This window comes from Lampetra planeri, chromosome 4 (assembly GCF_965212315.1).
Source record: "Lampetra planeri chromosome 4, kcLamPlan1.2.h2, whole genome shotgun sequence".
In the NCBI taxonomy this organism is placed as follows: domain Eukaryota; kingdom Metazoa; phylum Chordata; class Hyperoartia; order Petromyzontiformes; family Petromyzontidae; genus Lampetra; species Lampetra planeri.
This window is the reverse complement of record NC_136110.1, coordinates 20,991,194-21,005,000: the sequence shown is the minus strand read 5'-3', so window position 1 is coordinate 21,005,000 and position 13,807 is coordinate 20,991,194. Positions and strand designations below refer to the sequence as shown.

The window sequence follows — 13,807 nt, the reverse complement described above, 5'->3', positions numbered from 1 at the left end:
GCGGTCGGGGTGCGCGCGGTGGTTTTTTTGGTTGGTTAAACTTGGTCGGTTCATTTTCCATGGCCCACGGTGTTGCTATCACGGTTGGCTACGTACGGTGCGAAATAAGTTCAACATATATATACGGCGTTACTGTACACACGTGCGAATGCGTTGAGTTTGTTTTATTTGTGCTGTCGTGTACCACTGGCAATGCAGTATGGCAAATAAAGATTTTGTATTTAAATGGAACGTATTTCATGATCAACGTTCGTATGATCTCACTTCTATTCGTCCAGGAGAGCCACACCGAGCTGCAGGACTCCTTTTCACTTTGGGATGTTTCCAGGTCATTAACGATTGAGTATTTGTTATCCACGTGGGCAGCACCCGGAGAAGCCCCACTCTCGCGAGATTGTCAACGACACGGGATCTCACATGAGATATCATGAGAACATTACGCATTAATTTATCGTAACGTTCGTATTTCATGACCTCAAATGTTTCCCCAACGCTTAAAACTACTGCGGCGAATTTGAACGATTTAACTTCCGAGCGACGTCCAAAGCGTTCCACAAATAAAGTGTTTAGCTAAAAAAAGAACCCCCCCCCCAAGCTCAGTTCTTTCATATCTTAAACTAATCCCACGTGCGCCCACCTCTAATCAGCGATGAATCAGAGAGCGCCTCCCGCGATTAATCACAGCGGCCCGCACCAGACAGCAGACTGGAACCCCACCCGCGCCCTGAACATTTATTCATGGTATTCGCGAGCGGCAGCCGAAACGATTTCAGGTGTGCGTTTGTTAATTGGCGCACGCTGGGAGAGGGAGAGAGAGGTAAAGAAGCCGTGATGATGGCAGGGGGTCTGGCTGGGGTTGAAGCCCCCGCTTGGATAAAGGGGGCGGTGATGGGACCCGCTCCTGCGACCCGGAGCGCGAGGCGATTGGAGGGGCGCTCGCTATAAAATCCAAACAATCCCAGCCACCTCCCACAAAAAAAACTTGGGAAGTTCTCAGACCCAGCGAGAGAGAGACAGACAGATAAACTGGAGACGTGGGGAGGCCAGTTCTTGCTTGTGTTATTTAGCTCCACGCGTGAGAGAGGACCAGAAACATACCTGGATTCTTCTCTTCGTTTTACCTGCTTGCACGGTAACTTTTTTTTAATCCTTAGATAGAGAATGAGTAGTCCAGATGTAGGCTACATGAGCGACGATCAGACAAACCTTCACCACCACCCGCTCCATCACCTGCAAACGCACCAACACCACCACCAGCAGCGCCAACGACAGCATCACCTGCTGCACTTGCAGCAGCAGACCCCGCTCGTGTCCTCGGCTGCTCTGTGGCCGGGTGGCGCGGCCCCCCTCGCGGCGCCGAGTCCCGTCCAGGTGGGCCCGGGTTCGAGTCCAGGTACGGGCCCGCGGGGCGTTCAGGCTGTCACGGAGGTTGCGAAGAGGACGCAGGAGGGAGGCGGCGGTGCCAGTGGCGGCAGCAGCAGCAGCAAGACGCAGCAACAAGGAGAAGCGCGCATCCCGCGACCCATGAACGCGTTCATGGTCTGGGCCAAGGATGAGAGAAGGCGTCTGGCCAAACAGAACCCAGATCTGCACAATGCTGAGCTCAGCAAGATGCTAGGTGAGTCGTGTGTGTCCTGGGCCTTCTCCTAGGTAGACTCGGCATTAAATAAGTCCTGTACTCTGTAAATATATCAGTAAATGGCCGGGCGTGGTTCTGGCCAAACCGCTCGAGTGCCGTGTGGGCCTTTAGGTGCTCGCTCGCAACGCTTGCCCAGCGGTCAGTGCGGGCTACACAGGGAAGGAGAGTGTCTTTGTCTTTGTGTGGCTGTGGGGGAGCGCAGGTGAAATCCCCTTGATTGGCTAACCCGTAACATCTGGGCATGTCCCGTGATCTCATAGCAGCTAACCCCGTCGACACTTTACTTGGTCTCAGGGCGCACCTAACTTTGCACAAGCGCCGTTGGGGCACCTTAGTAAACCCGGGTTCCAATTCCTGACCCATGGATAACATTAGTAAGTAGTATCCAAACCTCTTTTGGGCCTCTTAAGTATACTGATGATTAAATTGAACGTATAATCCCGGGTGTCAAATGTTGACTTGAAAAGACAAAGGCGGCCGGGCGTGGTTCTGACAGGAGTCGGCCATGGTGTCTCAACAGGTCACGCTACTTGCCGAATGCGGTCTAAAGCGAATTGTGTCGTGTGAACTTTATTCCTTCTCAAATATGGCTTTTAACTCTCATTCGTAGTAAATGCATCGACCTATGGGCGTCGGATACAACATCGCGTGTGATGTTCGGTAGATGCGGTCAGCCTCGCTGTTTCGACTTCGGCGAGATCCCATCAGAAGGGTCTGCCGGTAGTGTTCCTCCTCGCGCTGTGGCCAGTGGGTGAGGATGGTTCCATGGGTCCCTTTAATCGAACGGAGACCGCCACCACAACCAGCGAAGTGACGCCACCACAACCATCACCGCGCCACCGCTAAACCGCGGTGCCCCCCCCCCCCTCTCCGATTCCCGAGCGCTTTCCACCCCGCTACTCGGAAACTTTGATGCTCCTTTGTGTTGTTCGCCGTTAAGGCCACGTTCCCTGGAAACGGAGCTTGCAGCAACAACCAAACAACGAAAAAAGTCCCGACAGGAATCGACTCTGGCTCCGTAGTCCACCGTCCCTCGGGCACGACATTGTGTGTCCCGGCAGCAGTGGATGGCGCCAGTGAGAGACGGGGTCTCATTTGCACAGCGCTTTGGTAACACTGTGTAACAAATGAATTTATTTTTGTTCCTGGGTAGTAAGTGTTACTTTCTAATTGCTTATGCCTCCAAAAGTACAGAAAATGGCTATTCCCAAAAAAACTTTGCTTTTGTGACCAGGACAGTGATATTTTGAAGTTTCCATTATTTTCAGTGAGAACGTGCGCATTTGTGTCATTCCTTCACATAAAGTCCTGGTCACAAAAGCAAAGTTTGTGGGGAATAATAGACATTTTCTATACTTTTGAGATGAGCAATTAGAAAATAACAATTACTACCCAGGAACAAAAATCGTGTTTTTACATGGTGTATAATTACTGTCAAAATCCGTACGTGTATTGGGGTTTACGGTCGCCAACAAGATGTGGGACTGGTCTGACTCTAGACCACCTTGGCCTAAACTCTCGCTCGATAAGCCTAACAACCCGATCACTACCCTTAACGTATCCTCTTACGAACTCTGATCTCAAACTTTATTATTGTCGCCTATTTTTCTAGGTTTGTTCTACTAATTGTAATGATATATATTGTGTCTTTTGCGGTGATGGTGTTTCATACGCGGGGAGATATTATACAGCGCGCACCGCAGCTCGCGTGGACGAGTCTCGGGCCACCTCTTGCCGCGTTCAGGATGGGTTGGGTCCAAACAGTTGTCCAATAAACTAAACCGCAGCCTAAACCCACGGTTAAGATTCAATCCGATTTATTTTTGGGGGGGGGGGGGGTGTCTTGTTTTTACAAGTTACTTGTGCCTACCCGATCCATTTACCAGAGCGCAACACCGAACCCCGCCCCCTAATGCGCGTTGAACTAATAGACACAACGGTGTTTTACGTTGTGGTTAATGTGCGAACCAACTCTTCCCGTGTACGTGAACTCTCTCAACTGTTCCAGAAAGTGTTTTATTTTACGTGCCACAGTTACCCAGTTGAGTGGAACCATGATCGTTCATCGGCGAGTCGCGGCGAATCCGTGTCCCAAGATGGGACTTTTTTTTGTTTTGCCGCTTGTGTATTCTATGGCAGAGTATAGCGGCTAACTTTGAATCTTGAAATATAAATTTGAATATTTTAGCGACGAAACAAACTCTTAACTTGATTAAATCCATCAAATATAACTTGTAAACCCCACAACGGAATTGTGTGGACGTGATCGGCTGTGGATGTGGGGGGGGGTGTACACGCGCGTGTTTGTAAGTGCCCCGGGCATCTGTCGCGAACGCGCTGGCGCTGCGGGAGGATCAACTCGCCCCGTCTTGTGACCCGTGCCACGCACTCCGCGGGCAGCAATTAGCGGCTAATCGCGTGGCTTTTAAACGAGGCTCGCGTGTCGTCAACTCCTTCGCCTGCAAGGTTGGATGCCGTTGTATAAGCTTCTCCCAGTGGAGTCGTTTGTTTCACGGTTACACCGACAGATTTTTTTTAGCGCAACACGACGGCGATTCAAAGTCGCCGCGTGTGTAGGGCTTACAGTGAAGTCGCACACGGGGGGCGGAGTCCAACTGTGCAATTAACGAATTGTTGGGAGGGACGTTTCGTGGACCGGTAACATTCCTGATGGTTGACATCACCACCTCGTTAAAAACGTGACCGATAGTCCGACTTAAACAGGAAGCTAATTTAATTGTATTATCACGAATACGGGAATATTGTCCAAATGACCAACTGTCGTTTCGAGAAAAATATAATATTATCAAATAATTATCTGGTTTAACTTGCGTCTCCGAATCACCAGTTTTCTAAATCGACTTGTTTTTATATTCGAATTGGTGCCGTTGTAGTCTGATAAACCATCTAGATTTGAAGGTATAAAATAAATTAAATCACGACGTTTCGATTGCTTGTTTAAAATAGAAACGTCGTGATTTAGTCTGATCAACGTTATTTGGACTGGGGTTGGCACGTGGTTCGTTTTTCCAGGGTCAACTCGTATTGCCCGCGTCGAAAGTCTAGACCAGTGAGTCTTAAACATTGACTGCAGCCTTGCACCCCTTTGGTTCTCAATCGTTTAAAAAAATGGTAATACATATACATAGGGCTTGATGAAACAAAGTCGTTGTCCTTGCGTGTCCGTGCTTAAGTTGGGCTTCGATTTGCCTTTTAAAGGATCTGGTAATGTCTCGTACCCCCATAAAGGGCATATCGGACCCCCAAGGGGGTGCGTGTACACCCCATGTTAAGACCCTGATGCTCTAGACTGCTGGAAGCCGCATCTCGGGTCTAGACTGTTAAAAGCCGCATCTCTACTAGTACGCTACCGTAATAGTCCTCCAGTCTAAATAAATATTCTGATTCTGAAATATTCTATCTATTATAATAATAAGTTATATCGCGCCCGGAGAGTAGCGAGGAATCTCGGGGAGCATCTTTAGCTATGGCGACCTGCTGCGCGAGTGCTTCGTATCGCGTGCGTGTTCCGCGTACCCGCGCGCGTGGTTTGTGCCGTCGCCAACAACAGTTAATAGCGTCAGCTCTGTTCCTTTGTGCAGGAAGTTCCGCGATTTTTAAGTAGGCAAAGTCGAAAATTACCCGCAAATTATTAATTAGGGATTACACCTGCCAATCGTGGCTATACCCCACCCCCCACACACACCTGGCAGGCTTAATTGTCGTTTACAGGCCAGGTGCTGAAGTCGCCTTGTGCCCGCAGGAACAGATGCCACAAATATTTGTTATGTATATGTCAAGCGCTCATGATTTAATAACGTTTATTATTTGGCGATGCTGCTGCGTTGGCCTTTTTGCGGTTAACGAAACTGGCGCATTAATCGATAACACTGCCGTTCAGGTGCTATGATGAAGGATCATTGCCCAACACGTCACACGTGATTTCTATTTTAAGGCAGCCGAGACGAATGTGCTGAGCGTATCGGAGAGCGTTCCATTTAAAATCGAGTCTCGTAAGCGTTAGCGATCCCATTGACCACCGGGGTCTCGGATTGAACCCTTGAGATGCGGGCCGAGTTTTTATTCCTCGCGGGAGCGCGAGCCACCGCCACTGCCACTTGTGACTTCCATTAGCTCCCGAGACCTGCTCGTGTACACGGGGTCCCCTTTTGCTCTTTGCGCAACGGTGAATTTTAAATACATCGCCTGGTAATGCAGGAGGTCGTGGGTTCGATCCCGACCCTGACGATGACTATTTCGAGTTTGCATGTGTCTCTCTCTCTGTGGTCGCGTGGATCTTTCTCTGGGTCATCAGACTTTTCCCTCCTAAAATTAGAAAACGTGCATTTAGAGTATTTGGCTGCTATCCATTTCCACGTGATAAGCCACTTTGTTGAGCTCTCATTTGTGGCCAGGTCGCTTCTGAAATAGAGCTATATAGCACAGTGGGCCTGACCTGGTAAAATAAACAAAAAATGGTTACAAATAGTTGGGCTCGTCGGGGATATTTGAACGAACTATATACTGTTACCGTGGTTGGGCCAGTTAAGAGTTGGTGACAGTGGGAGAGCAGAAAGCAGAGTAAATTTAACATTGCTGCCAACCGGACCTTGTTGGATTATTCCATTACACGTTCAGTATCACGACATGCACACGGCACGGAGAAGCCTCCCATTTTGTGTAGAAATTTTCACACCGAACCTTCGTTGCTTGCCGGAGGTGAGATCTCAACTTGACCCTGGTATGGACTTGTATACACTACACACGCGCGTTGTAATCGTCCGTTCTAGCGCATCTAATATATTTTGGTGATTTGGGAACTGCGTTGACGAATTTATAAAAGTGTTTTTTGTGAACACCAAATGGGGCTAAATATGCACGCTGGGACAAGCTGCCATTAGGGGGTAACCCCCCCCCCCCCCCGCAGGCTTGGCGTCTGAAGCCTCGAGATGCTTCCATCGGGCGCAGTGTAAATGTGCGGCTACTGAGAATGATGACAATGATTTTAAATCTGGAGCTGAAGTTTCTAGATTAATGATAATCATCATCACCATCACGATAATTGTAATTCCCTGCACAGTCTCTAGTACATGGTTAAACGCGCAGCCCTTTTATTGAAACCTCGAAGATGGGCTTTTTTGAGAGGAGGGCGTGTGAACGCCGTGCACGTAACACTGTTGTGGCTGCCCCGCCCGTCCGTTTTTTTTACGCGCGGGATGTCGTGTGCGGTTCCGAAGTTCGTGACCGCCAACGTGTCGACCCGTGTCGACGATCGTCCAGGAAAAAAGGCTCTCGCAGAGTCTCTAAACTCTTCGAGGGAGGGTCCTGCATTGGGACGTTTGGTCAATGTATTTATGTTGTTGGTGTTGCTTTGTTTGGTGGGAGAAACCCCCAAGTCTTCTAACGAGGAAGCCGCACACCGGGAGGGGGGGGGGGGTTTAGTACAGTAATGTGCGGACGCGCGCGGTCGTTAACCCTTTAACTACTGGACCCCAGGGTTTAGTCGGTGGTTAGCCACAAGGTGTTCACCCGTTAAGGCTGCGTCAGCTGATCAAAACGAGCGTTTTTGGAGCAGTGCCAGGTCTGTTGGGGTAACCATGAAGCGGTGTTGGGAATTCCACATTGCCATGGCGAGGTTTGCGTGGTGCCAATTTTGTGCGCGGTTTAAATATTAATCGGCACGGTACATGTTGTTGAAAGTCCAAACGCTGGAATTTTATAATGCAGTGTGACCCGGATAAACTCTGCCTCCTGGCTGCAAGATCACGAGAGCTCGATCGGTAGACGTTACGAGCCTTGTCAGACTTGTATAAAGTATGTCTTGTGCGTGCCTTCTGTGCCACCACACGACCACCATGTCCACACCACTACCTTACCGCCACCACTAACCACATCCTCTATCACTTCCACCATAACCCTCAATCACTTCCACCACATTGCCACCGCAACAACGTTCACTATCGTTGCCGTGACCTCAATCGCTTCCACCATCACAACATCGCCACCGCCGAAATCAAAACGATCACCCAAAGCACTTATTCACCTTTTGCCACCCACACCATCAAACATTGCCATCACCATCCCCCTTCTTATCCTCTCCATGGCTGTCCCCTTCCCCCCCCCCCCCGTGTGGCAGGCAAGTCTTGGCGCGCGCTGACCCCGGAGAGCCGGCGCCCGTGCGTGGAGGAGGCAGAGCGGCTGCGCTTGCTGCACCTGAGCGAGCACCCAGACTACAAGTATCGCCCGCGGCGCAAAAAGCAGCCTAAGCGCCTCCCGCACAGCGCCAAGCGAGGTGGTGGCGGCGGTGGTGCTCAGCCAGGAGCAGGGGGCCCGGGGGATGGGACCCGGGTGCCTGGGGGCCCCGCTTCCCTCTCCTCCCTGCCGCCGCCTCCTCTGCCGCCGGGGTTTGGCCACCGCGAACGGCGGCAGCAGCACCAGCAGCAGCAGGGTGTGGTGCACTACCGTGAGCTGCAGCCGGCGCCGCTGCACTACACGCAGCAGCAGCAGCAACGGGCGCCATGTGGGCTGCCCACCCCAGAGCGCTCCCCTCCCGCGGACAACTCCAGCTCTGCGTCGTCGCCCGCATCGTCGGTCTCGTCCTCGTCTGCATACCCGCCGACAATGTACCTGGGCGCGCACCTTCACCCTGACTACTACGCCACCGCTGCAGTGGAGAACGGGTACCCAGCCGCTGAGTTGGCCGTCCCCGCGCCGTTGTATGGATACTACCAGCTCGGGGCCTGCGGCGGCAGCGGCAGCTACCAGGGCCAGGAGGTGGGGGCCTCCAGCCAGCAGATCCACGCATCTCCGTACCACGGCGGCGGTAGCGGTGGTGGGGGCTCTGCGCACTGTGCCCTCTATGCGCTGCACGGTGTGGGGACCGACCCGACTTCATTCAGCTTCGGGCAGCCTTCGCCTCCGCCGGAGCCACCCAGGGCCTCCCACTCGCAGGTGCTGGAGGTCCTGGAGCCGTTCGGCCAGTACCTGGAGGAGGTGGATCGCAGCGAGCTGGACCAGTACCTCATGCTGGCACCGTGCGCGGAGGTGTCGGCCAGCTGCTCCACACCAATCCAAAATTCCACTTCCTCCTCCACCTGCCTCTCCGGAGAGTCCAACCTCATCTCGGCTCTCTCCAGCGCCACGGCAGTGTACAACAACTATTACAGCTAGCGGAGGCAGGCAACAGCGCGTCTCCCCCACCCCCTCCCTGTGGCGTAGTGGAACGGTCGGCCACAGGACACCACAGTGGCCTTAGTTTGTGGTTTCTAGGGGTTGATGATGAATGCGAGGTGTGGTTTTGAGGATCCCTTCACCACCCTCTGCACGAGTCCTTTTCTGAAACGCACGCAATCGGCACGAGATGCGCAAAGACGTTTTTTCGCACGGGACCTACGAGTTGCTTACACCGTATGCAAAAAAACACAATCACGGACACTGGTGGTGGTGTCACGAAGCCAACTTTGGCGAGATTTTGAGTCTGTTTAATCCAATGCGTGGCTTTTGTCCTAGCGGGGTGGGCCTGTGTAAACATTAGTAGACTCGGATTTATTATTTTAAAGATGATTGAACTTGCCAAAAATGTGGGTTCTAGCTGCTCCTTACATTTCCATTCTCTCGTTTAAGATTCCTCACCTTGGCCAAATTCCTCTTCTTTACCATTACCAGCACAGCCAACAAAATCCTAACGCTGTTAATTCACCTTTTTTTATTTTACAGGCATGCGCGTACCGTTTGGTATCCACGTTTTTATCACCAATTTCCGTTCAACATATCTATTCAAATATAACTTGTTAAAGTCGCCACAACGCTGCGCTCGTAAGTTTCCGTCGTGCCCAACATGAATTTAGGCCCGAGGCTGTGGAGCCCTGGTGCAGGTGCTGTGCATTAATCATTCAGGGCGCAACATCTGTGTGTGTGTGTGCGCGCGCGCCTACGCGTCTCATCTCTCTCTTCCCGAGTACCGTGAAGTGGGATTGATGGGGGGTGGGTGGTGGTGTTGCTTGAATGACAAAAAATGCCCTGCCCCTTAGCTGTTGGCCTGACCATAGCATAGCAGCGAGCGAGGTAAAATATTGATGAGGCCTCGTCACGTGTGAGAACGAGGTGAACGAGACGAAGAGGTGGTGGTGTTGTTGTGGTGACACGCCCCACCCTCGATGTCTGTGGACTGTGGCTTGTTGACGCGGATAGCTGTGGAGGGGGCAAACTGCGTGCGTGTGCGGCGGGTTGTTATTTGTTGTTTTGTGTGGAGGTTTGTGTTTAACTTTGTTTTTAAACGCAGTTTTTATAATCCACCTGGTATTGGTGGTATAGCGTGTTCGACACCCAAGCACGAAAAACAACCTCTTGTTGGGCCAGGGTTATTGACACGACCATTGTTTTTTTTGTCTTTCATTTACAAAACTTCCAAGTTGGGTTTCTTTCCCCCCCCCCCCACCTTAAAAAACACACACACACACACAGGATGTATTTGTGACTGGAATTTGGCCACAATCCTCACAAAGCAGCAAAATGTTTTGTTGGGGGGAGTTGTAGGTTTTTTTGTGTACTGCATTTGAAAACTCCGTTCCCGTGGTGTTGTTCCTCATAACCAACCAGAGTGTGGTGTCAGACGGGCTGCCGTCAAGATCTCCTTAAATGCTTTGTGTATTGCTGGTATGTATTGTAATGCAATTAGTTTTCTCCGACTCGAGCCCTGTGCCAAAGAGGATTGTTTTGGGTAAATGTTTTGGCTCTCACTGCTTTCTATTGAAATTGCATGTACAATTTTTTTGCCACGTGGTCTATTATGTGTGTGTGTGTGTGTGTTTGTGGTGGGAGGTGGGTCTGTACACGTCAAAGGTCTTTCTTCATATGCAACATGCGAGACCAACTTTAAAATATATATATCGTGTGTATGTGAAGGCAGCCTCTTAATACAACTCTGGGCTGGGGAGGGTGATATACACTGAACCCTGTTCAACGTCTCCTATTTATACTTGTACTAGCGGGAAGTGCCCAGCGTTGCCCAGGCAAAAAAGGCAGGCGCACACATCGACCTGCGCACATTTGCAGACATTGACCCACACACAGACATCGCCTTATACACACACACACACACGCGCACGTACACATTCACAAAGAAAAGGAGTTACACACTCGCATGGAACCACGCACACATCGACTCTCACACGCACATATCGACTCTCTCACACACATCGACTAATGCACACTCATATAGCCTCACATAAACAGGCATCGACTTTAGATACACACACACACACATGGCGTAACTCACACACGTGTGCACCTACACGCACACAAAGAAAAGTACTTAAACACTCGCATGGAGCCACACACACACATGGACCCTGAGACGCACACATCGGCTAATGCACACACAAACATACGGACTCGCGCACACAGGCATCGACTTTAGATACGCACACATGCAGAGACATACAGACACATCGACGCACACACATGCACCTACATGCACACAAAGTGATTGACTTACACAGTGAAATTGAGCTTCACAAACCTACATCGACTGACACACGGACGTAGACACACGCACATGGTGGCAGACACGGGCAGGGACTCGCGCACACAAGGATCTAGAGGCAATTTAGAATATACAAGTATAGATCAACGAAATGTAGAAATCTTAGTAGTCGGCACCCAAACATTATGATTGTAATATTTGCAAGGTGAATCTTTAAAATGCAGGGTTCTAGCAACGTTAGTCGACACACATAATAGTAATAATGGGCAAGGGCATTATAAAATATTAGGTGTGAGTACACAAAGTTTGACTATTTCCAAGGTGCTTTTTTAAATGGCAGGTTTCTAATGTATGCGAGTTTAGCGAAAGAAGCAAGGAAGATGAATACTAATTTTCTGCACACAAACTTTTCTAATGTAATGTTTGGAAGGTGATCATTGAAAGCATAGGTTACAATGTACGAGAGTTTAGCGAAGGAAGCAAAGAATAGAAATGTCGGTTGTCTGCACACAAACAGTATAAATGTAATATTTGCAAGGTGGTGATAAAAGACGTATGTTTCTAATGAAGGCGAGTTGACAAATAAAAAAAATATAATAATGACCAAGTGAATTTCAAAATATTAATTGTAGGCAGTCAAACAAAAATAGTTGTCTGCACACAAACGTAGGCAATGTAATATTAGGAAAGTTATTATAAAAAAACCGGGGTTGCTATCAAGGTGAGGTTAGGGAAAGAATAAAAGGATATTGTGCCTAAACATTGGCGTGATGAGGCCTAGTCTCGTGCAGAGCCCTCGGCCTCGCCTAGTTTTTCCAGCCGTGTGAGGTGTGATGTTGGCAGGCTGGGGGCTGGGCCGCCCCCCCCCCCCCGTCCACGCTCCAATAATAAAATGTAAGCGCTATAATAAGAATATATCGGGGGCCCTATAATAGTTTGAGGACACATTGGGGTGGGGAGAAGAGGACATCGCACTGTGAAGAACTAACGGAAGTGTTTGTGTACTTTTGCTACATGTTTAACGTGAATGAAAATTTGTGCCGATCGTGTGTGCGTTGCTAGGGGACAACCCATGTCAGCAGTGCAAAATGTAATTTGAGAGATGTGTGTGACTTGCCCTGTAGAGTGTGCAGGCGAAAAAAGAATGCCTCACACCTCCGGCAATGGCGCGTGTGGACTGCTAGGGGCTAACCTAGTGGGCGTTGTGGGCAAGTGCAGCCTGCTGCGTTGTCACTCCCCGAGTGGCTAACGGAAATAAGGGCAAAACGTAATATTTAAATAAAGATAAATCGCAAACAAATGCAATTTAAACTAATGAAAAGGTAATGGACGGGGAAACGGAATAGCGCTTGCCCACCGCGGGGCTTACGGCATGGTACCTGGCAAAAATTTGTTCACATAAAACCCCACCGTTTGAGAGCCAAATCCCTCGCAAGTGCACGTGCACAGACAGGCAGATGGAAAGACAAAAGCATACTTGTAGGTTAGAAGATAACCCATTGTAAGTTGCCCAATGGAAGTTACTACTTAAATGACTTTTATTCTTTTTACGTTAACATCACTTTCAAACAACTTTTTCATCTTTCTGAATGCTATTGGTGCCGATGCACAATTTATTGTGGAGGCAACCGTCAAACGCGTTTTTTTTGTATTTATTTGCTCTGACTCGAAACGTGCCCGGTGGTGGTTGTAGTTGGTTATGTTGCCATGCGTGATTATTATCCAATTACGCAAGACGGGCAACGTGGAGATGCCACCGTCGACGTGCGGTTTTCCACGCCCGTCATCTTTTGTCAGTTTGAAGGCAGATCTTGCCTTCCACATTCGCCTTGCCTGTACGCACCCACCGCATCGCAACATCCTTCCTTGCATGACGCTTGTGTACAGTTTCACCAAGCAGGTGTTTTTTTGCCATTATCACCATCGTGCGAAAAACCACACTTGTTTATATATTATAATATTTAATTGCGCTGTAATGCTGTTTGTTGTTTTTGTTAGCCGCGTTGTGCGGCGCACGTGTGCTGTGGTGGTTTTTGGGGGATGCGTAAATAATGAAGGCTGCGTTGGTAGTGCCATGACCACTGAAGGAGGGAAACCCCTCCCTCCGGTGTACTGCGAGCGAGAGGCGCCAACGTGCTGTTGGCATCGGCCATTGTTGGGGGGCCCACACGGAGCGACGCAGTGTGCGTGGTTAGGCCCGGCGTTCGTGCGAGTTTGTGCATGTGGGGTTGGGGGGGGGACGTGTATTTTTTTTATATATATATAAAGATCTGTAATTTCACACTCACTTTTTTTTGTCGAGATTTTTTTCTATAGTGTCGGTTTCGCTGAGCTTCCTTTCCCGCAGCTGCAGTATTTATCACTTCTCTTCCTTCCTCGGGCCCGCGGAATGCCTCCGTTATCTTGACCTCTCCCGGTGGCGGTGTGGCCTCCTTCCCTCAGAGACGGTGGAGACGGCGCGCTGATGGGGATTAGATTTGGAATCTCCCGTTCCTGTTGGTGCTGCGTCGGTAGCCACCCTCACGCATCTCCAATGCATGATCCAAAAAATATTCTGGATGGCGTTGCGCGGCCGTACTTAATTGCCCCGGGGGGGGGGGGGGGTGGTAACAATTATTGGGAAAAACCTGGAAGCGTTTTTGGGTCTCATCCTGCTGATGATAATTGTAGTTGTTGAAACTTGC

The 13,807-nt window shown here is 49.9% G+C and overlaps 1 protein-coding gene across 1 annotated transcript; it reads left to right on the top strand.

Moving 5' to 3' along the window:
* Window positions 1–822: 822 nt before the first annotated feature.
* On the top strand, window positions 823–11,598 carry LOC144717818 (transcription factor Sox-7-like). The gene is made up of 2 exons (XM_078593492.1): window positions 823–1,618; window positions 7,776–11,598. Exons 1-2 carry the CDS (start codon window positions 1,162–1,164, stop codon window positions 8,807–8,809), a joined length of 1,491 nt encoding a protein of 496 aa, XP_078449618.1. The 5' UTR covers window positions 823–1,161; the 3' UTR covers window positions 8,810–11,598.
* Window positions 11,599–13,807: the final 2,209 nt, after the last annotated feature.

Bases quoted from the DNA above. Each gene is read 5' to 3' on its own strand.
- LOC144717818 (XM_078593492.1), top strand. From the start codon at position 1,162: ATGAGTAGTCCAGATGTAGGCTACATGAGCGACGATCAGACAAACCTT. The intron at 1,619-7,775 runs GTGAGTCGTGTG...CCCGTGTGGCAG, and splicing joins TGAGCTCAGCAAGATGCTAG to GCAAGTCTTGGCGCGCGCTG.